The 26517-nt window shown below is 41.6% G+C and overlaps 1 protein-coding gene across 1 annotated transcript in view; it reads left to right on the top strand.

The window, feature by feature from the left end:
- C8H1orf21 (chromosome 8 C1orf21 homolog) overlaps window positions 1-26517 on the top strand; it is a 118186-nt gene that overhangs the window by 37877 nt on the left and 53792 nt on the right. The window contains exon 2 of the mRNA XM_054211608.1: window positions 10889-11094. Coding sequence (XP_054067583.1) covers window positions 11001-11094 — 94 coding nt within the window. The 5' untranslated portion in view covers window positions 10889-11000. The remainder of the gene's footprint in view (window positions 1-10888; window positions 11095-26517) is intronic.

Here is a 26517-nt window from a genome sequence, read left to right as displayed (position 1 = left end):
TTTTCGGGGGATCACCTGTTCCATAGGAGATTACGTAGGGCTGTCGCATCAAAATATACCAATCAAATGTTTGGGTACTGTGGCCTTCAGCAACAAAAAAATCTTGTTTTCTCCTTGATCCTGAGGAGTAACCCTGCTAAGCAGAATGGAGCAGTCAGTAGTGAAATTTTGGGAAGGCAGGTAGCAGTGTGCATCCCTTTCATTCCTATTTGTGCCATCTACGTAGGACTACGGCTGGGAAATGTCCTGACTGCGTGGAAGAAATCCCCAGTAGAAATTCTGAACCCTGTACAATTGTTCAGAAAAGCTAAGACTGAAATGAGCCCCTTTGTTATCTTTTATCATTGATTTTAAACTGGTGATTTTTAGCTAGATTGTAGCTGTTGTTTCAGCCATAGAGGAGGCAGCTGTGCATGGGAATGGGTGCCTGTGCTGGGGTTACTCCTCACCGGCCTGGATGGGCCACCTCCTGAAGTTTTGAGCAGCATCTCAGCCTTTATTCTGTCATTTTAAGCATTACTGGGTTAGTGAAGAACGATTTCTTCTTTCTCTAGCTTGTCCCTAAAAAAAGGAGGCCCCTTTAAATTGTTTCGTGCTTTAATTGCACAGAAACAGCAGAGGTGCATATGGCAAATGCTCCTTGCTGACACATTAGCAGCAGGTCCCCAGCATCTCACCCCCTTGGCTTCTGCATAGCCGAGTTGTTTTGTTTTAATTTCAACCTAAGTGGCTCGCGAAGTAGCTCCTGCCACAGCTCTTTGGATGAAAAATGTCTTGGAAGCAACCCGGGGGGCAGATCCTGGGCTCTCTATTGCTGCACAGACATCCAGCAGCCCCCTTGCTGCTTGCAGCTGTTCCCTTCTTCCTCTGCTGTGATGAATTTCGCCAAACCTGATGCTTGGCCAGGTTTACCGGGCAGCAAGGAGAGGTGTCCAGGAAAGGTCTCCTGGAAGCATACAGCGTAACTGGAAAGCATATGTTTGAGGCAGGCTAGAGGGACTGAAAGTAGTTTCCCAAGGTGAGGTGGGATAATCCCGTGCTGTATGTTTGGAGGCGATCATAGATTAATTGTTGCTGGATTTGTGGTCATCATTCATTGATGCAGCTGGAGATGGGGGGAGATGATGGATTCTGTGATCTCATTTTTGTACGTTTTTAAGGATTTTCTAGGAAACACCCAGTCAATTGATTGGGAGGCTTTTTATTGTAGAGCTGTTAGGATAGATCAGTGGGTCTAAAGGGGGCTGAGACCCTGAAAACGTGCAATTACAGATAATTGCATTAAGAATCCTTGTGCTTAAAGAAAACAAAACAAAAAGAAAAAACAACAAAAAAAAACCAAACAAAACAAACACCTTCACACACGTCCACAGGAACTATTTTTTCACTTTGTCTGAAACAAGACTGCATAGAAGTATCAAAGTTGCCATTTTCCATTAATGGCAAGATGTGTTTGATGATGTATTTGAGAGGGTGCTCCAGCACTGATGGACATTTGCCCAGCTTGTTTGGAAGGCCTTCATGCCACCTGCGTGTTGCTGTGCACCTCACGTATTCAATAATAAGTGCTTCCATCCAGCATCACTTGTCTCGCTGACTGGGTAACATATTGAGACATTTCCAAATATCAGTGTCTAGGAGACCCTGCATGTTCCATGACACCCAAAACAAACATCGGCGGTCAGATGGTTACTTTCGGGTTGTGCAAGTTGGATTGGAATTTTCATTTAGCTTTGGGTTGTTTTGGCCATAGGTGCCCCAGTTATTTGTAGGTATGGGGTACAGTGGAAATACATGTGGGGGTTAAATGTTCTTGGTCATAGGAGACTAAATCATCTCTCTCAGTGCCACCATTTCATCTTGTATGGACCAGTCTTGTTGCAGTACATCCTGCCCCAATCCTCCCTGCAATGGGGCCGTTTTGCTGCCTCCTCACTGCAGCAGCGGGTGGTAGGTCAGCAATGCTTCTCTTCCTCTCTCCTGCCCAGTGGAGCCAGGTGGTGTGCCACTGATGCTTTCAGTGAGCTTTCAGTTATAGGTCTCAAAGGAGTTTTGCTGTAACAGGAGATGCTGTACCCCGGTGTCGGAGAGGAAGAATTCATCTCTGCTCTTCCAGCATCACTTTGCACTGCCACCATCACCTGGGGTGCATGGCACCGAGGTTGGATGGGCTGAAGAGCTGGGACAGAGACTCCTGCGTGCACCCTGGCTCTCAGGGAGTCTACAGGTCCCTTTCCTGGGGACCATAGCTGTGCCAGATTGATGATACGATGATGCAAAAGGTGCTCTTACTAAGTTTTGAAAGATGCTAATCATCGCTACATGGAGTAGAGAGGTTGCATCTCGCACAGCTGGAGGCATCTAGCAGACCCATCTCTGTGTGATTATTTTCACCATCATGGTGGCACATGAGAAAGACTAAGAAGTAGTTTGTGAAGGAAATAAAAGTGTGGAAGAACAAAGAATAAAAATTGGACCTCCGAGTCTAAAAAGTCCAAATCTAATACCACCCATGTGTGGTATTAGATACTTGATGCTTTTACTATTGAAATAAAGATGTACGTGCTTCACATCCTAGGAGAGACTTGTTGAGCTGCTGCTTTTTTGGGAGAGGGGCCGTCATAAAGAGTTCAGCTCTAGGCAAAAGTCAATGTTTACATCTGGAGGTGCATTCCTCTTCACTGGTGGGAGGAGGGCAGGAGGAATTTAGGAGGATGAAGCTGCTTTTTCACAGTGTGGTAATTATCTCTCAAGGTTTTCCTACAAAGCAAAAGGTTTTGTTGATGGCGCAGCTACAGCTACTACGTAATTTTATCTTAGTCTAATTCTACATGATGGGGTTGGGCAGCTAGGTATAATGGTTGCATCTTTAAATTATTTTTAGGAAGGCAAAGCAAGGGGAAGTGAGTTCTCAAAACGGAGTTGATGCTCAGAGCCGTACTTAGACGTGTACAAAACATTGTATAAATCACTGTTCCTGTACCTCAGGGCCTTTTACTGTATCTTGCTCAGTAAACCATATCTTGCTCTTCAACCATGAAGACAGAAATAAAATTAAGTAGGAGAGCTTATTGTTGGTTTTCTGTATACTTTAGAGGTACTCGGGCACCGTACCCATTACGGTAAGTGCTGGAGATTATGCTTAGATATACAGGAAAGTCATGTACTAAGGAGAACTGAACCTGGCTTTTCTGTAGTCCTGCATAGTATCTCCCATCACGTCAGCGTGCCTGGCCCAGCTGTGATCGCCAGCACTACATTTCCAAATCCCTTTGGAAATAAATCATAAAACAATCTTTCTTCCATGAAATCTGAGTTTTAGGAAGTGACCTCAAGCTGCCTAAAGTCAGTGGAAAGGGTCTTGTTGCCGTTAATCAGATCCCTTGTGCTGGTTTCTGTTGGCTTTTCAATCATCTAGTGCTAACTGTGACCCAAAAGAGAAGTACTGGGCAACAAACTGAGATGCTGTAGTGACCCACCAGCTCTGAAAAGCATTTGAGAGCAAACACACATCCGAACATTTTGTGTGTGTTGTGGAAATCTCTACTGCAATTCTCTAATGTCCTTGTTCCTTGTAACAGCTATAACGACCCCCTATATAGAAGCAGGAAATATTTAAGGTGGTCTCAGCTTATTATTGTGTAATATTATTTTTAATGAAAAGTATTGGGTTTTGTGCAATGGGAAAGTACATAGGATAAATGTCCTGATTCGTTGAATATTCTGGTTGAGTAGTACCACCGTGGCACCAGTACTGGTTTGAAAGAGGCTGTGCAGGTGAAACGTGTTGTATGAAAATTTTGCTTTCTCACCAGAAATATACCATCTCTAGTGCGTTTTTCCTCTGTGTGCAAGACAAAAAACAACCTATAGTACTGCCAGCCCATAGTCTTGTAAAATCTCATCTGCTTTCAATGTTTTGTCTACTCATTCTCCTAGAAATAGGGAAAAAAAAATAATTGGGTGCTAGAACTGCATTCTGTAATGGTGGTGGTAATCTTCCTATCCCTACCCCTAAAGTAGATGAAGTTTGGGAAAAAAAAAAAAAAAAAAACCCAAAAAAAAAAACCCCAAAAAACCAAAACACCACAGCACAGAATTTAGTTAACTTTCTTTCGAAACAGCGAAAATGTTAGGTCCTGTGACTGAACTATCGTGCTCCTGGGTTGCTGGGCCTTTCACACTAGGGTTACTTTAATTTCACCCTGTGCGAATGAAGAGGAAGATTGCAGTGCGATTCCCCTTCACTTCCCCATTTGTGTTTTACTGTGCGACGTGTGAAATCTCTTCCCAGGGACTCACTGGTGGTGTTTCTCCTTTTGAGACCAAGTAAGGACACAATGCTCCCTAGGAGTATCGTGTTGCTGTTGAGAGCTATTCTGTTGGAAATCACTTGTTGCTTTAATACATCAAAAACATGTATTGAATCAGCAGAAATGCAGCTTGCAAACAAAAGAAAAGAAGAGGCTAATTTTGCTGGCAGAAAAGGTAAGATAAGCCTCAGCGGGGCAAAGTCTGTCCTGTAGTAGAACAAATGACCTGATGATATGAATTACTGTATATTAATTCAAACCGGGCCCTCCCTGCTGGGAAAAACTAGGTGTATGAGCTTCTGTGGTTTTTCTGTCAGCTCTCTTTAGCTGTCAAATTGCAGTATTCTTGTTTGCTCTTCGAAAAGTGAGTGCTTAAAATATGCTTTCTGCTGATGCAAATGGCAGTTCCACTGTCCGACTGGGTAACTGCACTAGTTTAATTTGTCGGAGGTATTTTTAGTCAGCTTGAGTAAAATGCTGTAAAACCGTGGTGCACTTTCTCTGTGTTTCCTTGTGCGTTATTGATTTTATAGCACTGCACTCATTCTTTTTCCCTTTCACCGAGATTACTGCTGCATTCACCCAGCTGGCCGGAACAGCGTGTTTCCAATAGCATGCTGAAATGTGGTAATAAACACAGAAATTTTGCATCACGGAGACAAACAATTCATAGAAGGAGAGAAAATGCTTAATTTCATGGCTGTTACTATCAACAGGCGGAGGGGAGCGTGTTCTGCCTATGGGTTCAAAGGAACAGAGCATCACCACTCACTTTGACTTTTCTTTTTCCCCTTCTGCCACCACAAGGTGTTACTCCAGAGTGTTTGTAATTCCCATCCTGCTTGCTGTAGTCTTGGCCTTTTCATTTAGCAAGTCAGTGGGCTAATTTTCAGTATAACTGTGCTGTTCACCAGCTATGCTGGTTTGAATAATTTGAAGGAGAAGGAAAGCCTATGTGATACAGAATATGTATATTTTTTTTTTTAAATCTTTTTTTCCCCTCCCCTCCCTTAGGCCATTGTTGCACCTCAAAGGTGAAAGTTATCTCTTTTTGGCTCAAAAATGCCTTTTGGCAGTTGAAAAAACCAAAACCAAAAAACCAAACCCAACAGCTTGATGGAAGTGAAGGAGTAGTTGGTAGTGAAGGAAGAGTTGGTGGTATGCGAACTATTACAGGAGCTTGAGCCCTACAAATTGATGGGTCCTGATGCTATCCACCCAAGGGTGTTAAGAGAGCTGGCTGATGCCATTGCAAGGCCATCTCCATAATCTTTGAGAAGTCATGAAGAGCAGGGGATGTCCCAGAAGACTGGAAGAAGTGTAATGTCACCCCCATCTACAAGAAGGGCTTAAAGGAGGATCCCGGAAATTGTAGGTCCATCATTATCGCGCTCTACAAAAAAAAGATGTGAACAGGCTGGAGAGGGTCCAGAGAAGGGACCAAGATGATCCAAGGACAGGGAAGCCTACAATGTGAGGAAAGGCTGAGAGAATCGGGTTTGTTCAGACTTGAGAAAACAAGGCTCAGGGGAGACCTTATCACCACGTGCCAGTATTAAATGGGTGGCTATGAAGAAGATGGAGACTCCCTTTTTACAAGGAGTCACATGGAAAAGACGAGGACTAATGGGTACAAGTTACTCCAGGGGACACAGGAGGACATTTTTTCACAATGGGAAGAATCAGCCACTGGAATAATCTCCCCAGGGAAGTGGTGAATTCTCCAACATTGGACACTTCAAAGATTCAGCTGGACAGAGTGCTGGGCCATCTTGTCTAGACTGGGCTTTTGCCAAGAAAGGTTGGACCAGATGATCCTTGAGGTCCCTTCTGACCTGGTATTAAGTGATTCTGCGATTCTGTGAAAGCAATCTTTGCTGGCAGAGGTGGAGGAGGGTAGCTAAGGAAGAGGGATATCACAGTTGGGGGCTCCCAGGTGCCAACTTCCAGTGATCCTCATGGAGGGTAAATTCAGAAGACATTGCTGCTTTCTTCTTTTGGGCAAAAAATAATCAAATGGAAATCAAACAGGCCTATTTCTTATAGGAAATAAGTGTAATGAATATCAGTAAGGTAGATCCTTGGGTTCTGCCTGGGCTAGGTTGTATTATAGGTAAAGCCAGAATGATTTTTTCTTTGTAGTTTAGGGTTTTTTCATGGTTCCACAAAGCTCATTGCTTTAATCTCTTGAGATTTGTGAGATTTTAACCTGATTTCGTGTGTGGTGAGCACAGAAGAAAACTTTTAGATGTATCTGCAGGTTGAAGAAGATGAAAGATTGGTTATCTCAGTGCAATAAAGATGAAAACAAATACACCTGTGGTAGTGGAAGAATTAACATACATTTGTGGTAAAACACTGGAGATCCTCCGTTCCCTATTCAGTGTTTGGTTTTCAGCTGTGGAAGCAAAATGTGTTCTGTCAAGGATGCAGCCTTGTACATGACCATCAGAAATAAGAGGTGAGGGGATGACGAGTGGATTAATGAAGTGCTGAAAGAGCTGGTAAAGAAAAAGCACAATATAGGCATGCCTCAAAACAATTAAAAAAAAAAAAAGGAATTGCTTAAGGTTTCTAATATCAATCTTCTGTTCTAAGAATTGACCTCCCCTTTTTTTAGCTCAGAAGAAACTTGGGGTACAAAGTACAGCATCTGAGGGTGTCTGTATTCTTCTCCTGACCTGCACATAAGATGTTAATCTTAAACCTGCTGCATTTTAATTTGGGGGTGGTGTAGACACTTTTGATCTGCCTGAGAGATTTTTCTCACTAGCGTTTTGCAGATGGGAGCTTGTAAATTGCCTCTCAAATCTTGATAATTAATGGTGGTGGGTGGTGAACATGAACTGCAAATGGTTTCAGGTTTTCTTATTCTTTTTATCTTTGGCGTCTAAAAATCTGTATGCCCCCAAAATGCTCAGGAAGACAAAAGGGAAAATTATATTTGTGGAAAAGTGCAGAGCGGATGCTTTATTCTGCTGCCATTTGAAGTACTGCGTTTCACATCCTGAAAACCCTCTGCAGGCATCCCAGTGAATGAGGACCAGCACCTCGCTTCTCAGTGATACCCAGACCTCCTCACTGTGGGCTTTGGTACTCAGGCAGGAGAGGATTCCCCGAGGCTGGGGGCAGCGTAAGGCTGGAGAGCATCACAGTGTCGTGTAGCTCAGATTTCGTCTCTTGTAAAATTAATGCTGCTTTTCTCTCTCATGTTTTTTATGGTGTTTTTTTTTTTTTAATTCTCTGCTAATTCTGGGTTGTGTTAGTTATCCATGTCACAGTGTTGTCAGTCTCACTGCATTATGTTTACAGTAGTCCAAGAAATGTGCCTGGAAATGTGTGTTGGACTTAACCTTGGAGGTCATTTTGGAGGAGCTTTCTCAGCCTGATTTATTGGCACCAGGAGAAATTGCCTCCATATTCCAAGTATTAGTTGTGTAGATTTTTTCAGATACTGCTGTGATTACTGTTCTTTAATGTAAAAGGTAAAACTTCCAGTTCTTGTATTCCCATTTGTTGCCTTTAATCACGGTGTGTCTTCGAACGTGACCATATTTTTAGTAAGGTTGGTGTGTGCTAACAAGGTACTGTGGGGAGAGATTTGACTGTGGATATTTTTTCCCTTCCTTCCCCAAAGCTTTATCCTTCTGCATTCGTGTTGTGCATCTCGTTGCTCCTGACTGCTTCTGCAGCACACTGGTCCTGGGTGACAGGGCTATCACCATCTTGGGTGCTAATCTACAATTAAGTATTTTGCGATTTGTTTTGCTGCATGTTGGTTACGTATAAGGCTTCACAAAAAATCATCTCCCAAAAACCCAACCCACTGCTACGTTACAAAATACGTTTGTTTTTTATCGCTAAGCATCTGTTTCCCTTTTGTAAATGGTCCCTGCTGAGAGACAGAAAAAGAAAGAGGAAAAATAGTTGAATATGGCAAAGGCATAATTCATTTGCCAGGTGTTTCTGTGAGTGCAGTTTGGCTGTTCTGTGACAGAGATGCTGGGTTTGCAGTGTGCGTGCAGCCTGTGTGCTGTCCTACCTACACACCTCCTCCTCTTCTCTGGGCTTCCATCCTGTCTCCTGTGCTCTGTGCCCTACAGCTGGCCACATCCTTTTCCCTGGCATAACAGAACTAGTTATATTTTAAATCAGAAATCAAAGTTACTGTTTTCAGACTCTACTTACCTCCGGGCTCCTGCTTTTATCTGAAATCTGAAACAGGGACTCTGTGGTGAAAATCTTGATCATTTTTACTCCTTCGTTTGTTTAAGCTGGTCTATTAAAAGCTATTGTATTAAAGGAAGTTTGCATCCTTTAAGAAAATTAGTCCACATTTAATTTCCAGTCCAGTTAGCAGACTGGAAAGGGGAGCTGCTGTTTCTCCTCGATCTCCCACACCTCTGTGTGTCTTGGCCTACCTCCTGAGCAAGCACAGCCTACCAGGTGCTTGAAATCCTTATGGGTCCTCATTTCCCACCCCAACAGTGAGATGAAGACCTGTTACCCAAGTGCCAGATGTCACGCTCTTTGGACTCACATGAAGATGAATTGTCAGCTTTGACCTTCACTGCATTGTGAAAACTTAAGAACAACTAATATAGTTTACAAAAAATGAGTGTATGGGTATTTACGGTGCGTGGCAGTGTAATTAGGATGGCCTGCTTTGGACACTGACTGCTTGGATGTGCACGGAGGAATCTGGAGAGCGATTTGTTTCTCAGCAGGGCTATAGCTTTGTTTATACATCTGACAAGCAGACGGATTGAAACGGTTTGAAGAATAGCCTTGATGATTGCTTGAGGACGCAGAAAGCTTCCCTCGCTTAATACTGACTTTTGCTACAAAACCTAGGTTTTCTTAAAAAAAGCAAATGAATTTATGTAACCACATAGGGTTAAAAAAATATTTCAAGGGGGATCTTCTCGCTCCCTGCCACTAACAGTGTGAATGCCTGGTTTCAATTCCTGCATTTTCGGATGGGTAGCTGGCTGTGGCTAAGGAAGAAGAGAAGGATGGGGTGATTTGAAATTTATGCTCAAGTGTGTGTATACAGGAGGAAGGAAAAAAGGAGAAATTATGTTGGGAATATACTGAATATAAAGAAAAATGTGCGTACAGGTGTGAGAGAGAGGGTTGGCTGCTTAGAACAGGCATTGAGCATATATACGTTGTATGCTTTGAGCAGAATGTGCTCATTTAGTGGAGAAGAGCATTTCTCTGTGCAGAGCAAGATGGAAGGTGGAAGTTGGTCTGTGAGTAGATGTGAGAGGTGGTGTTGCATCCAGAGTCCTTCCCCTTGCATGGTAAAAGCTGCCTGTCAGGGGACCTGTGGCTGCATTGCCAGAAGTAGAAACACTCTTGGCCCGGCTGGCCGCATCCTCGTTTCTGTGACTTTGGGGATGAGCAGGGAAATCCCTCCGAGGGCAGCTGCAGAGCCACATAATGGTGTCCTGATGCGTCACAGTGCTGCCTGGGCAGGGGCAGGCATGCTGTTCGTCCTGAGCACACAGGGAAATAAAACCCCAAAGACTTTCTTTGGGGTTATACATTTCTGATGGGATGAATGCTGCTATATCCTAGGTAAGCGCGCCCATCTACTGTTACAGATAAAGTTCTTGTAGTCAGCATGGAGTAAGATGAGCCACATCCTTTTAAGTAAATACGCAGAAGTAATGAGTTAAGAAATTGTGCGTATGGTCTTCTGCTACAGCTGAACTAAACAACTCAGCAAAAAGGGGTGGTTCTCATTTTCCTCTAGGTCTTTCTCTACTTCCCAAAGGTTTGGCTGGTGGAAAGGCAAGCCAGGTCATCTCATCCAACTTTGAAGTTGGTTTTGTTTGAGTGTGGAACGATGTGGTCATTAAACAGTTCGTGGTTTTAACTGTTTTTTTAAAAATATAAAATATTGTAGCTACAAATTAGCTTTTTCTTCCCCCTTTTGTTTTATGTGACATCTGAATTGTTCAGGGAGTGTTATTCCATCTTAAAATGGGGATAGTTGCCTTTTTGAGCAGTGGCGGTTTTATGGATCCAGTAGAGTAATGATCACGTAGAAAAAAATATAATACAGCTGGATATCAGCTTTCACATCTATTAACATAAGATCTTTAATTGATTACGGGGCGTATTTTGTCTGAACAGTTGCAATTAGCAGCTCTTAATGACTAAAACGCTTTGTAAGAAGTCTGACTTGATGGGTAGATTGGAGAAAGGAACAGGAGAAGTAGATACTGCTGGATTCTTATCTTCTTTCCAAAAAACCCCTGTGTTCTGTGGGAACAGTTGGGTGGGTGGGAAACATATCTGTGTGAGTGTTGCTTTCTTCAAGCCACGGATTTAAGAATAGGGCTGGAGGAGACTTTGAGTTCCTGTCCCAGGGCAGGATTGGTCTACCTGTATCATGATCTACCTATATCAGATGTTTATTGAATATGGTTTTAACAGGCTAAGGTGATGGAGACAGCCTGTGCTCTTGTACTTCTCTTCACAAACCCTATTATTTATCTTCTTGAAGCTCTAAATTTAGAGGTTACCTTTTGTCAATATTTTTCTCTCTCTTTTGCCATCTTTAGGTGAAAGCGTCTTGACAGCCAGGAGGGAAGGTGGATTATTTTTCAAACAATGAGCGTGCGTCTCTAGACATGATCTGTGGTTCGGTCCAGCTGGAGCTGTCTGAATGAAGCTATGGGCTGTGCCTCCGCCAAGCATGTTTCTACTGTTCAAAACGAAGAGGAAACTCAGAAGGGGAAAAACTATCAGAACGGAGATGTGTTTGGTGGTAAGTGTTACAGGATTTCATCTTTCTCCAACATCATGGAAAGTACGTTTGGAAGCCTTAACCTTTCACAAAATAAAAGGAAAATGCATGTTAAAATAAGTCATGATGATAGTGCAGTTGGCCCCTCCAAAGAACAGTACCATAACAGCTGAAACAGAGGTCAGAGTGCATTACCTTAGTGGAAAATTAACATTCTAAGTACTGCATTGTCTTTTAACTCCGTGCATCCTCGAATAGTTCAAAATCAACGAGTTACACAACCCCCTCATATTTATATGCGTGTCTCTGTTACATATTTGTCACTAGGTACCAAAATAATGGACTCATTTCCTCAAAATCTATTTAGTAAGAAAAATAATTCCTCAATACTGTTGTCCTGTAAAACATTAGTTCTGAAATCCTATAGCAATCATGGTTTGAAGGTACAATGAAACTAGAAATAACTTGTGAGGGATTCAGTGGTACTGGGAAGCTCTGAATGTGGGAGGAGAAATTCTGCTTCACTGTATGGGAAGACTGGCCTATGATCCAGATCTTGACAGACACACGTGTGCGTCAGGAAAGGTGAGGTGAGATAGAATTCATAGTCAGCTTCATGATTATGTCGTTCCCGTCCCCCCCACCCCCTACTCTGTTAGTATATGCTAAGTGTTTTTTAGATAATGATCTAAATCATAATTCAGTTTTTAAAATGTTAGGAAATATCTGGAAGACAGTTCAGAAATGAAATTTCTGGATCTGCTTAGATATCTATCTGAAAGTTAAGTCAGCTGTGAAGTATAACTTGGCTAACTTGGTACTGTTATTCTTAAAATAGGTGCACTGCTACCGAGTATGCCAAATTTCTCTTCTCTGGTGGTTTTCGTAGCAGTTGTTTGTGTAGTAGTGGGGGTGACACATCTAGCAGAAAAAGTATCTCCCTTTACTTCAAAATGATATTTCCCTTTTTCTGCCTTGCTGAGGACTGGCTTACTTTCACAGTGGATCCCAAAGTTAGAATACCTAGAGGCGAAATCTGAAGAGAAAGTAGTTGTTCAGCAGACTTCAGGAGTAGATGAGGGGTGGTTTTCCTGTGTGTGTTCCTTCCCTAACCCGAGAGATGCTGGGTTTGGAATTGTGAGTTCAGTCTACTTAAAACAGGCTTTAAGTGCTTTCATGAACAAAAAGCTCTATTAGTTTCTCAAAGGAATTTGAGTTTATATTTTAGCTGGTATTTAGTGAGGGCGCAATTTTGGCAATATGTGTGCCTCAGCATTTTGTTGTTTGTGGTTTTTTTCTTTTTTCTTTTTTTTTTAACTGCGTGCTGTGGGCCAAAGATTATAACTTTAATGACAAGAAGCCTAAAGTAACTTCGGCAGGCAGAGGATCAAGACGACCAAAGGTACTTTAAAGGGCTTCCACTTTATAGAGCTGGACTGTTGTCAACGGTATCATTTAGCTATTATAGGATCCATTTGGGGGCTGTTAATCCTATCGATGTCAGAAATACTACCTGTTGTTACTCATTTTCTGGCACATACTTTAGTTTAGGTACACAGTTTGTTCTTGCTAAAGATCCAGTTCCACGACTGATCCTTTTTTACCAAAGAGTTGGAGTCTGTGACTTGTTGAATGGTAGCCAAAATGAGCACAGAAGACACATTTTTCCCTTGCTGCTGAGGGACAGTCTCTAGATCAGGAACTGGGTGTATGAAAAGGATGAGCTGGAGTGTATCTGGCTTTACTGCTGTCCTTTTGGGACCCATAAATGATCAACAGGATGCTTAGATGCCTAGAAGCAGGAAGCCACGTGCTTAGTGCCTTGCATAGTTCCTGAACACAATTTTTTAATATAAAAAAGAGAGGCAAAAAAAATTACACCTTAGCATCATATTTATTGTCTTTAATAATCTCCTGGACTTGCTAATGTCTAGAGCTCTTTCATAGGCGCCTGAATACTATTCCTGCTCCTCGTCCTTCCATATTGGAAATTGTAGTGGCAATTGCATTGTTTGTTAAGAGTTAGGTCTGAAAGCTCAGAGTATTCTGCCCACTTCCATTTTCTATTAAACTTTCATGTCGTTAGTCCCAAATTAATTCTGTGTAACACATTCTGCAGAGTTATTCCTTAAGTCATGAAGGAGGAAGTCAGTGCTGTATCAGAGGGTGTCATTATCAGCTCCCTGCAAGGAGAGGGTGTAGTCACGCTAGGTTTGAACAGAGGATATCAGCTAAGATGATAAATCTTAGCCGAATAAGTTCCCAGAGACAGAGGAGGATCCACAGAGTCAACACAGGTTAAAGAGCACTGCAGGAATTCCATCATGCGTTTGCCTGTCCAGTTCCAGGTGCCAAGAGCTGCTGACTGTTTCCTTCCTTATTTCTGGGAAGGGACAGAAATGTCTCATGCAGCCAGTGGCCAGAGTATCTCTGCAGCCTGCAGGGACTGAAAATGAACTGCAGAATGACTAGGCAGAGCAAGATCAAGGTGAGTGGCAGGGAAATCGGATGGTTCATGAGGACCAAGAACGTAATGGAAAGGGCCCTACAAGGCAGTCTATAAGAGAAGTACTACTTTCCTTGGTGGGGTTGGTTGAAGCCAAGCCCATTGACTATTTGAGAGATCATCGCTCTTTTTTTTTTTTTTTTTTTTTTTACTTTTAAAAGTCACTGCAGGTTAAGATTGTACTCCAGTGCCTTATTTCCTCCCCAGCTTTTAACCTTTTCTTCAATTGAACAGACACATTGAGCCAGGTATTCACCGTAAATTTGAAACTCCAGTGTTTAAGACTGAAAAACCCACCATAAAAGCCCATGAATTCTGTAAGAACAAATTCTGGTTAACTAAAAACAAAACATAAAAATTTCCATCTTATCCCAAACTGTAGAAGGCATGCTGCCTTTTGCTGTAATATATATTTAAATAATTGAGTTAGTAGGCCTATCAAAGGAGATGTTCTAGAGAAGATTGAATATAATACGATTATTATGTCTTGTTGGTCTCTAATGACTTTAAAATCCCTCTAATAAGGATAGTAATAATAAATCTTCATTTATTCATCATTCCACTTCAAAGCTGATTTCCAGGGCAATACATAAGAACTATAATAACGTAAATACCAATGAAGAACAAAATGCCATGATAGAGCCTTGAGGGTTGTTGATTTCAGTGTATGTTTTAATAACGCAGCATCTCTTGTATGCTGATTTTACTTGTGCCTTCTTAAAAAATCATGGCATGTTCATTTGGGGACGAGGTTATTGACGTAATTTTTTGTGTAAGAAAATAACTGGTAATGTGATTTGTTGTGGGGGAAAAAAACCCACTTTTAAAATCTGTTTATTAATCTGAGAGGCTAATCCAGATGTTTATATGGAGCTCTTGAGTGCTTTGCGAAAGTGAGAGTAAACATGGCAGGTAAGAATCTTCTGGCAAATTGGGTATATCCATGCTGCAATTGCCGGATGGGATTTTTGTTATTCACTGCAGCTCCAATTGCTAAACCAGTCTAAATAAAGCTGAGTGCAGAGCACAATAGTTTGTAAACCAATTTGTCTCAGAGCAGCTGGAAGAATGCTAGAAAAGGAAATCTTTAGCATCGAGGTATTGTAATGAGATTGGAAACCTGACTGATGCACATAGTATCTGATTGCTCCACAAGCTGTAGCATATTCATCTTCACCACTTCACAAAGACCCACCTTTGTTTTAGAGATGGACAGCATGGAGCGGATATGTGAGGACCTGATATCACATCACTTGCAGACGTGCCTGCCCTTATCTCTGCTCTGCTCTTCCTCACTTGTTTTTTTTTTTTTTCAACAATTTTCTCCTGTGTTCATACTTTTCCGCAAATCTTTTGAAGTTACCATAGTTCAAAATGCAAGCAGGAAAGTTAGAGTATTTAATTATGGCGAGTATTGACCTGTCCTGCATGGTGGCAGTCAATCTGCGGTGTCGGGAAAGCAACAACCAGTCTCACAGGGAGGACTCCTTTTTCTCACCAAATCGAAGAGTTCAGCTCAGGCACCCAAAACAAATACACCACTCTGTAGTGTCTGTAGCTGAACTGGAAGGAAGGTAGCTTTACTTGGCTTCTTGTCCACCAATACTGCCATTTGAAACACAAAATCTTTAGCAACTTGTCATGTGTTTTCTCATGTTGGTGTTTTCTTTCTTCGTATGCATTTTATGGGTTTGTCTCACTTCTGGTAATCCCTGCCTTCTGACAGTCAACTATCTCCTTCCTTGTGTCTGCTGTGTCTCATCCATGTGGGTATCTCAGTCCGTTGCCCAAGACAGCAGAGTGCTGACTTATTTTGATCTATGCCGTGTGCATTTGAAGTAAGTGCCAAAAGATGCTAAAATAATTGAAACTTTTAAAACATGCCCAATCTATAGAGGAAGAGAACAGCAGGGGAATTTGTGGCTGTGACTTACCTTTCCTAAATATGCATCGTCATCTCCAAAAATACTGTGCCCAAAGCTTTGTAGAGATTAGTTTGTTTTGAAGGCTCTTGCCTTAATAGGCAGGCCTAGAACTATCATCTTATTTAAAACTTTGGTCTTGGGTTGTTGCTCAGGACACTTCAAAATACTTATGGGCCTGGCAGGACTGTTCAGATGTCCTTAATTAATATGAAATAACTTCCTAAACCTGCATTGTTCCCATGCACAAAAACGTGCAGATCATCTTCTGGCCATTTGAAGTTCTGAAATTGGGAAGTTCTCAGGTAAAATTCAAAGTGGGAAAAATATATTAGAAGCCTTTTCAGTGAATAACACCTTCCTGTTACCTCTACTTTTCCCTCAACTGTCAGAAAAAAAACATTAAAACTTAGAACAAGAAATTCTTCTGAAAGACAGCATGGTCACCCTCACTGAACGGAAACTCTCTGGAAACCTGTAGCATAAGGAATAGAACTTCTGTCATGTTGACGATGAACACGTGCCATGATCAGAAGGCCTTGCTGCACTAGGCTTCCCACAGACACACAGCTCACTTTGCCTGACAGCGTTTATTTTATTGATTCTGTCGGTCAGCTGGTTAGCGCTCAAACAGTAATTGCTCCAGCTCATTTGACTGTCCTGACATGCTTCTGCAATGTCAGATCTTACTCATTTTAGGGACAGCAGTGATTATGCATAAGGGGAGCAGCACCATGCAGTGTCCTAGTACCATACTGGATATTTTGAGACAACAGCCTTTTTTAAAGACATTTTCAAACATGAACAAACAGCTCTGGTACGACCGCAGGCACTCGTTCCATGCAGTGCTTAATCTGAACTCCATGGAAGTGAGTGACACATAGGCACCCACTCTCTGAAAACCTGGTCTCAGGGCTGCAAAATTTTAAATATCACAGTGAGTTTCGAAGAAGGATTTTTTTCTTTGCTTAAATTCACATTCCAGCTGAGATCCTGACAGGGTAGCTTTCACGTTCTTTGTGATTTCAGCAGCTCGTGCTATAAAGTAGATCTTGCTTCAGGGCTTGAAAGCTAAAGAAAAGCAGGTGAGTGCATTGCAAGGTAGGGCTGCAGTGCATGAGCCCCTTCCAGAATTATACTGGACTCTGTTTTCCCTCACTTTTTTTTTCATTCAGTTGAAATGATATTTTTTTTCGGTTCAACATCTTTGTTTTTATGCACTCTGTTCTAACACAATTTGGTGATAGCCTGCTTCGTGTCTAAGTAAACATGGGTCAGTCCTAAACACATGTTTCAGGAAGTAAGAGAAAAGAATAGATCGAAAAACCACTTTGTGTTATGTTCATGTGGGAAGTGTAATAAAATTGCATTTGTTATCTAGGTTTATGATGTATTTGTGTAACTCTGAAAACACCCCTGGTAAGTCAATAATTTACCATTTTATTCCCATAAAGGAGCAACAGGTTTTTTTAAAAAAAAAAAAAAAAAAAAACACAAAACCAAACAAACAAAAAAACCACAACCAAAAAAAAAACCAATAAAAAAACCCAACCAAACAAAAAAAACAAACCCAAAACAAACCCTCAGGTTTTGTCTAGTCATGTATTTGTGATCAGTGTGTGCAAAGGAAGTGTTTTCCACAGGAATTAAAACTCTGCATTTTCACCTTTTGTGAACAGAAGTGGCTCATCTTTAAAGCTCTCTTGGAGAAGGTGCTGCTTTTGCAGTATGAGCAAGAAGCTGTTCTGGGCTCTGGGTTTGCCCAGAGATCAGTACCAAAACAAGCTCTTCATCCCGCTCCAGCAAGTAAATACATAGACAGATGTATAAAGAATATAAAAAGAGCCTTTTGTAGAAGGTTTAACAGCTCAGCATCTCTCCTGTATACATTATGATGAATAACTTCTGTTTTAGTAGCACTTCGGACTCTATCAGGACTGGGCATGACCGAGCTAGCAATTGTCTGAACGTGGATAAAACATGTCATACTTCCCTGTTGCTATCTTCATATCTCATGCAGCAGTTGCCACCTCTTTCACGCCATTGACCTTAAAGCTACAGAAGCTTTTTGTTCATTTTAAGTCAAAGTACAGAGAAAGCAAAAGAAAACACTGACCCTCGGAAGCTGATCCCATCCACCACCGGTGAGAAAGCCCGTGCTAGGGAGCAGACTGACTGAGCAGACGCACAGAAACAAATAGCGTGTTTTTAAGTGCTGGAGGAGTGTTCTTAGTCATTGGCAGGGTGAGGTTTTGTATTGCTGTGCCCTCAGCCGCGTTGCAGCGCTGCTTTGGGGAGGCACTGCATTTATATCAACCCAGCGCCTGATTTACCAGATAAAGCCTTCCTGTTCTTAGTCATGACTTCTCCTGGCAGGAGGCAAAAAACGAGCAATAAAGAAAAATGGTGCTTATATGGAGTTTTGTCTCCTGTTATTTCAGTTCTTTCCTTCGGAAAAAAAATCAGAAAGACCCTAAATGAGATTGCTTTCACAAATGGATAGCAGATCTCTGCCATATAAATGTTGATTTTTTCCTACCTGTAAGCAGAGAACAATTGACTAAATTTAACAAAACAAGTTCTTATTTTTGTTGCTGATTTTTGAGATTATTGTATCAGATGACTGAGTTGATGTAGTAGTGTATGGCCCTTAGTTTAAAAAAATAATCCCTGCAGTATAGACCATGTTTGCTATCTAGCCAGAAGATACTAAGTATCCTTCCTCTTTGCAGCCCTTTAAGCTTAGTATATGGTTTGACATCAAACATTTAACTTAAGCATTTAACTTAGCTTTGGAATGGTTGAAAATGTGTGTGGATAATTTTGCAATAGGAAAACTGAAAAAAGAGGGGGTGACTCCTACTTTATTTTTTGTGAAAACATAATTTTCTAAATTTTTCTCTTGCACAGGAGTGACTTTGAAATTGCTTGACACCTTAATAAGAGTTGGACTTAAAGCAGCGTGTCCATAAATTAACTAGATAGCCTTCAGAGTCTATAGTTACCTTCTTCTGGCAGTTAATTGTCTTGCAATGTTTACAACCCCTTGTTGTGGTGTTTGATGAGGGAATTATTCTGCCATGTCATTCTACTTAGTGTAAATGCACCTTCTCTGGTACAGCCACTGGTGCAGTCTGGGTTTCAGTCTGCAGTTTCTGGTGTCTCCTGGGTTTGGCGCAATACGCACACCAGCAGGCTCAGCACCGTTAGTGGGGATTTCGAGTATAAAGAGAGAAGGTGAACCAAGGTGGAGAAACTGTTGTTATCCCCATTTTGGAGGGAGAAATTAATCGGGTTGTAGCTTCTGAGTTTACTGTAAGCTTTTGCCTTTCGCAATCTGCCTGTGGGTGTTGCAGCACACAAAGGAGAGGTACCAGAGCATGGGGGGCTCTGAGGGCACCTCCGAGTCTCTGCAAGCAGGTGATAAGCGGAGAGAGTTAATGTAGTTTTATTCTTGGGAATGACCCTTTCCACAAGCTGTTTAGCTCCGTGAAGAGTATAGTCAAAGTTGAATACAACTGAAGTGCACTGGGTATGCATTTCAAAATTGCATTAGTGTACTATAAATAGGGGCATCCATCCACCTTGGGTATTTGCTAGAAAGAAGCCAGGATGTGTTTTCTGGCAGCCTTGGTGCTGGAAGAAATCCATTTATTTTATGGTACAGACAAGCTTATTTTTTCACTTGATCTTTTAAAGACAGAATCCTTGGCATTCATTGCCCACCTGTAGGTGCAAACAAAGGAAAATAATGGTAAAAATGCCATGTACTTTCAATTACTGCAATGTTCCTTTTGTCATCTTCCAAGTGTTATATTACTTGGCCACAAAGTTTAAAAAAAAACAAACAAAAAAACCCCAACCAACCAAAAAAAAAACCAAAGCCAAACCCAACAAAAAACCCAAAGACTGAAATTTGTCCAGGAAAACCTCCATCTGAGGGATAATTCCCCAGGTAAGCCTTGTGAAGCTGCAAGAGTGTGTATTCATTTCAGCAACACAAGGCTGTAATTTGGTAGTAGGAATATCTACTGGTAGAAATGCCTATTAAAGACAAGGAAAAGATACCTGCCCAGTAAGTATTTGTGTACCCTTGCATACACAGCCAAAAATGCCATTACAGGTTAGTTGCTGGGAAACTTTGGTTTCTAAAAAGCTGCCAAAATGCTTCATTGCCCTGTGTGCTCAGACTGCAGCGAAACATCTGTTTGCTAACATAGAAGGCATTTTTCCTTTAGGTACTTCTCAAAAATACTCAGACATTGTGAGTATTTTAAATAAATCCTATCACTCAGTGGTCACATGTTGTCTTGGTCCAAGGCCAAAGAGTTACAGTGTTCTGTCTTCAGCTTGCACCAAAAAAAAAAAAGGAAAAAAAACGGAAAATTTGGAAAAGTTAAGATTGCTGCTTCATGGGCTTATAAAAAACAAAGCCTGGGTTCTGCTGTGTGGGTGTAATTGTGCCCTGCCACATGCCTTTTCTTCTTATCTGTATGAGGGTGTGCTCTAGCAAAAAGCATCACGTTTAGGGTGCTCTTAAATTATATATTTTCTTTCCGCTCTTGTAGCGGGAGTGCTGCAAGGGGCTGTTCAGGCGACAGAGGTGCAAAGCACTTCATGTTCTGCAACACTGGGAAACAGCATGAAGTCACCTTTGTTTCAGGATTTAGGCTTTCAGGAATGGTCTCGGTCTATTCAAAGGGGAAGAAGGGGGCATAGGTGTACTTCATGGAAGTCTCCTAAATAGTATTAATGATTATATGTATTAAAATTACATACGTTTTACCTCCTGTATTTTGTCATCAAGTATATATTAAATTTCTAACTGTAGGAACTGGGTGCATCTTAAGATCTTTGTGGGCTGAAAGTGTGCATCTCATGTAAGTGCTCTAAGCACAAATTTCTTATTTTGATTTTTTTCTTTAAGCTATTGTTAAAAACTGCCTTTTCTTACCTATAGGTATTTTGCTTTCTTTGAAGAAGTGTTGCCCAAAAGGGAGGAGACGTGGAAAACCACTAGGTTTTTTTTAATTTTATTTTCTTTTCCACCTAGTCATCTTTACACTTCCAGCGGATCCTAAATATTCGTGTTCATGTATTATTTGCACAAAGTGGCTTCCATGCGGTTGTAAGGCAGCAGGGACAGAATGGGGACGAGTACTTCTAGTCACATGGAGAGGTTATGTTCGGGATGACAGTAGGAACAAGGGAGGAGATCGTCAATGGTACGAGACGGCATGGAAGAGCACTGACTACATGCTGCAGAGGATTGGGAGTTAATTTGTGGCTTGGCATACAAATGCCAAATGGCTTGGTGAGATGGCGATGTCAAACCAGACATCTCCTGTGTCTGGATGGGGTTTAGGACCAGGCAGCCCCTCGCTGCCGGGTGTCACACTGATTCCAGGAATTTCATAGGGTGTTCCCATCGTTACCGTTGATGGCTTGAACTATATACCTCTGTAGGAGCCATGTGGGTGGTAGGTGTTTGCTTTCGGGGCTTTAGATAAAGCTTTTGCAACATGGATGCTGCTGGGGGAACAAATTAACTCTGAACATGGTAACCAGAGTAAAATGGTAATCTTTCCGATAGGTTAATATTATAGCTCTTTGGTTGGCCTGCAAATAAAGTAATGTAATTAACTTTTGTATCTTTTGCATCTGGAAACGTGTGCTGTATTTTATAAATTAAGTTTTCATTAGTCGCCCCTCCTCTCTTGATTTATGGAAATACTAGCAATGAAGAGACATTTGTGCTGGCCATGAATCTCCAGTAGGTTACTGTTCCTGAATAATTGTTCTGTCCCTTTCATAATGCAATTAATAAAAATGAAATAGCTGTTGATGTACAAATATTCTTTGAGGTGTATGGGCAGTGAAAATTTGATAGACTAATACTAACAGAAGAAAGCTACTATGCCAGAAAGGATGTGAAAATCCATTTCAAGTCATACGTTGCGGGGCAACAATCTCATTTAATAGTTGACTGACTGAGAATGGCATTACTTGTTAAGTAAAGAGGAGTCGGCTTTTTTGTTGACAAGGATACTGAAGACACCTCGTCGTGTATTTGCAATAATAGGAAATGTGTAATTTTGGGGGTGTGGAGTGGTAATGACTCGTTTTTCCAGGGAACACTAGAGCAATTGGTCAATACGTTAGTGGGGCTGTAAGGAGCAGCACCTCCATTGTTATTCAAGGGATGCTCACAATAATGGTCAAATTCTCTTATTTTTTTTCTTTTTGGTCCATTTATTTTTTTTTCTGGAATCTGAATAGTCCCTGACAGGTTCTGTGCTAAAATGATGGATCTTTTGCAATGGAGTACGTAAACAGGTGCAAGCTGGGGGAGAGTCAGCAGATACTGGGAGTTTTGTTAATGATGTTGAAAAATCTGAAAAGAATTAAATATTTAGTGCTTAGTGGTGGGTTTTGTTTTTTTTTTTTTCTTTCTAAGGGAGAATTTTAAAAAAGGAGCAGTAAAAAGAAGTTGAAGTAGCCTTTCCGACCTGGCTGTAGTGTGCTATCTAGAGTGGCTCAAGGAGCAATTTTTGGGTTGGTATCATGGTAGCTTCCAGGGTGCGGCATGGAGAGGCGAGAGGATGCCACCCGCCTCTCCTCCACAGCTGAGGAGGTCCTACCACCACTGCCTGCAAGCTTGCTAGGTTTTTGCCACTTTGTTGGATTGTAGGAGAAGTTTTAGCCCTTCTTGTGTTGCAGTCAGTTACATTTGCAGGTTTGCTCCCCAGCCATTCCTCTTCTCTTTTGTCTCTCTCTCCCACAACAAAAAGGTCTATGCCATGAAGCCAATTTTTAAAGCTTGGGTTTTGCAGTTCCTGAGCAGCACAGAGTGTTTTCTTCAGGGCAGTCTCGCACAATTTTGTTTAAAAATAAATTTGTGGTGTTTAAATTTAGCAAGTAATTGGAAATGCTGAACTTCCAACTCCTTGGAGCTGCTGCAAGGTTGTTGCAGGGTCGATCCTGAGCTGCTCCCCTGGTGTGGGGATGCTGGGGCAGGATGGGGCTACTTCCATCCCAAAACCTACCTGGTGGTTTCATATGAACAGCAGTATTTTCAAGGCACAGACCCTTTGTTTTCCTCCTGTCTGTTGCTTTAATTAATCTCTCTGCTGCTTGTTTCCTCTCCTGCTTTCATTTCTCAATTTGATCTCTTTAGTGGGCTAGATAATTGTGTTTACTGAGTATCCTTCCTGCCGAGCACCATGGCTGTAATCTCCTCCACCTGAGAAATGGTTTCCTTTGAACAACCTGGTGTCTGGCTCAAAGTTACTTGTTAATTAAATGGGAAAAAAAAAAAGGGAAAAAGAAAAAAGTAAGAGTGTGTGTATATGTATATATACACACATATATGAGTTATATAGTTTTGGAAGCAAAAATATGGGTAGGTGCAAGACAGTTATCTGAGTGCACACCACCAGCACTCCTTTTTGGCTTCTTAATTACAGACGAGTGCAGAAAAGTCTTTTTTATTTTATGATCATGTGGCAGTTTTTTGAATGCCATCTTATATATGGAGTTTCCTCAGATCTTAAATACAAATAGGAGTTTAAAATATCTGGAGATTGTGTAATTGAAGACAGTACCAGGTGGAAATTGTGTCTTTAGCAATAACTGGATTTTGGGATATTGAGGTATTTTTAAGAAGCTTTCTGAGGTAATGCAATGAGGTTGTGGTACATTTACCCATGCTTGAGCCAGCTGCTAGCAGCAGGTATCTGACCAGAGGGATTTGTTGGTGGAGTTGGCCAGAGGGTCCCTGACCTTCTTGTCAGGGAGCCATGATGGAGCAGAGCAGCAGCAGAGCATTGTCTTCCTTCACGGGTTCCAGGGAGGCTTCGCATTTCTGATCCTCCCTCTGCCACTGCATGCACATGCCCGAGCCCCTTCTCCCTAAGGATTCTAAGGATTGTTTTTCAGGTCATTTTGAGTACTCGCTGTCTTCTGCTTGTTCATGCATTTTCCCATACTTCTCTTCCTGTAAAGAGAATTAACCCCGAGGAGCACGGAGGAAGTCTGAGCTAGAGCAGGAAAAGCTTTAGGTCACACCATGGCCGGTGAACTGTCCTCTCCCCTTAGTCTGTAGACCTGGGGGTGGAAGACCTGCATGCAAGGAAGCCACTTGTGCAAACTGTGGTGAGTTGTCTTCCCCCGCCCCCCCCCCCCCCCCCCCCCATGATGTTAATAACAAGATTGCATACGAAGCAGAAATCTTCACGGAAATGTCACTTCCCACAAAACAACTCTATTGGTTGCACACCAATATGTATGTATTCTTTCCCCCTGCCAAAGTACTCCTCTGACCTACCTACCACAAAGGTAGACCTAGCAGGTACACTGCAGTGGGCCTCTGCCCCTGGTGCAAGGTTAGTTAACATGATCCTTTATACATAATGTTACAGAAAATTATACATACAACCATAGTTTTCACAGTACTTAGACTGTATGATAGTCCAAATGTAGAGTAGCCTTAGGAACTTTTTGGCCAAGAAGACACCAAGCGGTAGAAGAAACCAAGTAATGACTTCCTTGATTCAGCTACTCGTGTCCTGCGAGTTGTGTACCAAATTCAAAAATTAAACCTATAGAAACAAGGGAGCTAAATCACTGCTTCACCATCATCTGCCACTACATTAGATCAGGGGAAAAAATCAGAAAATCCAAGACACATAAGCTAAGGCATGTGATGAGCAGTCATCGCAGGCATTGGAACGGTGCCTTGTCCCTCAGGCAGAAGTCAGGCTGGACCTTTTGTGTGAGAGGACAGAGATACCCAAAGGATCAAGAGCTGCAAGCCGTTTGCAGCACTGGAAATGCCTGACAGCATTTATGAAGGATGGGTTAATACGGCAATATGAAACTTTATGAAATGTGCTTCTGCAGCAACAAAGATCAAGATGACATCTATTAAAGTTAGTAGAGCTGTGCTCCTGTCAAATCTGTCGGTCTCTGAGGAGTGCTGTTGAAAGCTGCCATGATTTGGGCCTGGAAAGGGGTAGCCTGGTATTGCAGAAGGGAATTTGCTAAATTTTTCCAGTTTAGTTTCAAGTAGGTATCGCCCTTGGAGGGAGTTAATGCTTTCGTAAAGCACTGGGTGTGACCTGGGGCTGTAGTAGGAACCGCTCAACCGCTTAGAAAAGAGCTACCCTTATCTTGCCTAGCTTTAGGGCAAATGCCCTTCCAACACTGCAGAAGTCCTCCATGTAGAGTCTGGGGTTTGTTATATTGAATGTCTCGGTCTCCCTTTTTCCCCTGAAACCCCAACCCTAACAGTCACATCTGCCTTGTGCAGAAGCAGTAGTTAGCATTCCTAGTTAACATGTGCTAGGCTTGTGTCGGAACAATAAAAAATACTTGAGGGTGATCTTTACAGATGCACAGCAATCTGTGTAGTACATTCAGATTTTTAAACAGTTTTTCTGTCGGATGATTTCTATTTTGCTAGCAGAATTGCTGTGTTGTTTGTGCACCTACACTTGGCTTAATATCTGGTGGTGTCCACTGCCTCAGCTTCCAGCAGGGGCTGTATTTTACATCGGGTTAAGGTAGAGGCAACTTCATTTGTCAAGTCTGAATGAATGTTTTCAGATAGTCCTTTGAGAAAAATAGGTTGGCTTATTTCCTAAGATATTTTTTCTATTTAGTTCATATTAGTAAAAACAATGTGATCACTAAGATCGAGAATTGCCTGGGAGCTGGTAACTCTGAGAGTTGACGACAGAGGAAGACGACAGGCTCCTCACCTAGTGCTGGTTGATCTCCAATGAAATTTCACTCTCAGCCCACATCCACATGGATCAGAAATCCACCCCCGCAGCTGTGAATCTCAACAATTAAGTCAGAATCAAAATAACCTTGTTGAATGAAAACAACCATGTAGATGCTGCTTTCTTAGAGTGCTTGAAGCTGGAGCTAAGAAGATAACTTAGATACCCTCCATTACCTGTAGTTATTTCGAGAAACATTGATGTATGGGATTTTTGCAACTTCTTTCTCTAACTGTGGACGTTTTTTTGGATATTTGTCATTGCTTCTGCTGGTATCCAGGCAATTGATACCCACATATAGTAACACAGATGGAATAGTCTAAAGAGCTCATCTCATCCTTCTTGGCTCCAGAACAGGATGGACTTCAACCTGCAGCACTCAAGACTGACGACTTTTTAAAGACTTCTGATGATGGAAACTACAACCACCCAAGCAATCTAATTCTATTCCTTGACTGTCCTTGCAGTTAATGATTTTTTTTTTTTTTTTTTCTGATGTCTAGCCTGGCTGTTTCTAGAGTTAAGCCCACCGCTGCTCATGTCCTACCAGTGTAGATGTGGAGCTCAGTGTACTGTAGATGATGTTTTGTGTTTAGCGTCTAAGTAGCTTGCCTGCTGTTATATGGTTCAGTTAAGTAGCATCAAAATCTCTTATGATTTTTAACAAATATTTTTAGAAAGAGCAATTCAGTCCTTTATCTAAATATAGCTTTTAGCTTTCAAGTCTTTGAGAGGGGAGAGTGCGTGAATCTTTGATCCTTGGCATTTCTCATGATCACAGCACTAGGAGTAGTTTCTGCACCTGGCAGAAAAAAGTATGGTACCAAGAAATCTGTTAGACACAAAGCTTCCATTTTACAGAATAGACGCGTGTTTTATTACGGATGAAGGATAAATCTTGGCATGTCCTTCAATACAAAGGCAAGAGATACTGAAGAACAAATTTGAAGCACAGGAAAATGAAGGTGTGGTTAGAAACTTTTCTTCTCAGTGGTGTGAGCGAAATACTACTTACCTCCTGTTTGATACTTGATACATCACTAAAAATAGAAAAGAGAGGCTCACTCATTGTCCCTGGCGACAGCAGAGCCAAATCTGTTTGTCCTTAGGTGTCTGGAATGGGAATGCAATGTAAATTAGCTTTTTTATTATTTTTTTTTTTTAGTACTTAATATTTAGCAAAAGATTTCTCCAAAAATCACACTGAGTCCAGATATATTTGAAGGAGTTA

Source organism: Rissa tridactyla, chromosome 8, assembly GCF_028500815.1.
Source record: "Rissa tridactyla isolate bRisTri1 chromosome 8, bRisTri1.patW.cur.20221130, whole genome shotgun sequence".
Lineage (NCBI taxonomy): Eukaryota > Metazoa > Chordata > Aves > Charadriiformes > Laridae > Rissa > Rissa tridactyla.
The sequence above is the reverse complement of the archived record's forward strand: the minus strand, read 5'-3'. Positions and strand labels throughout refer to the sequence as shown.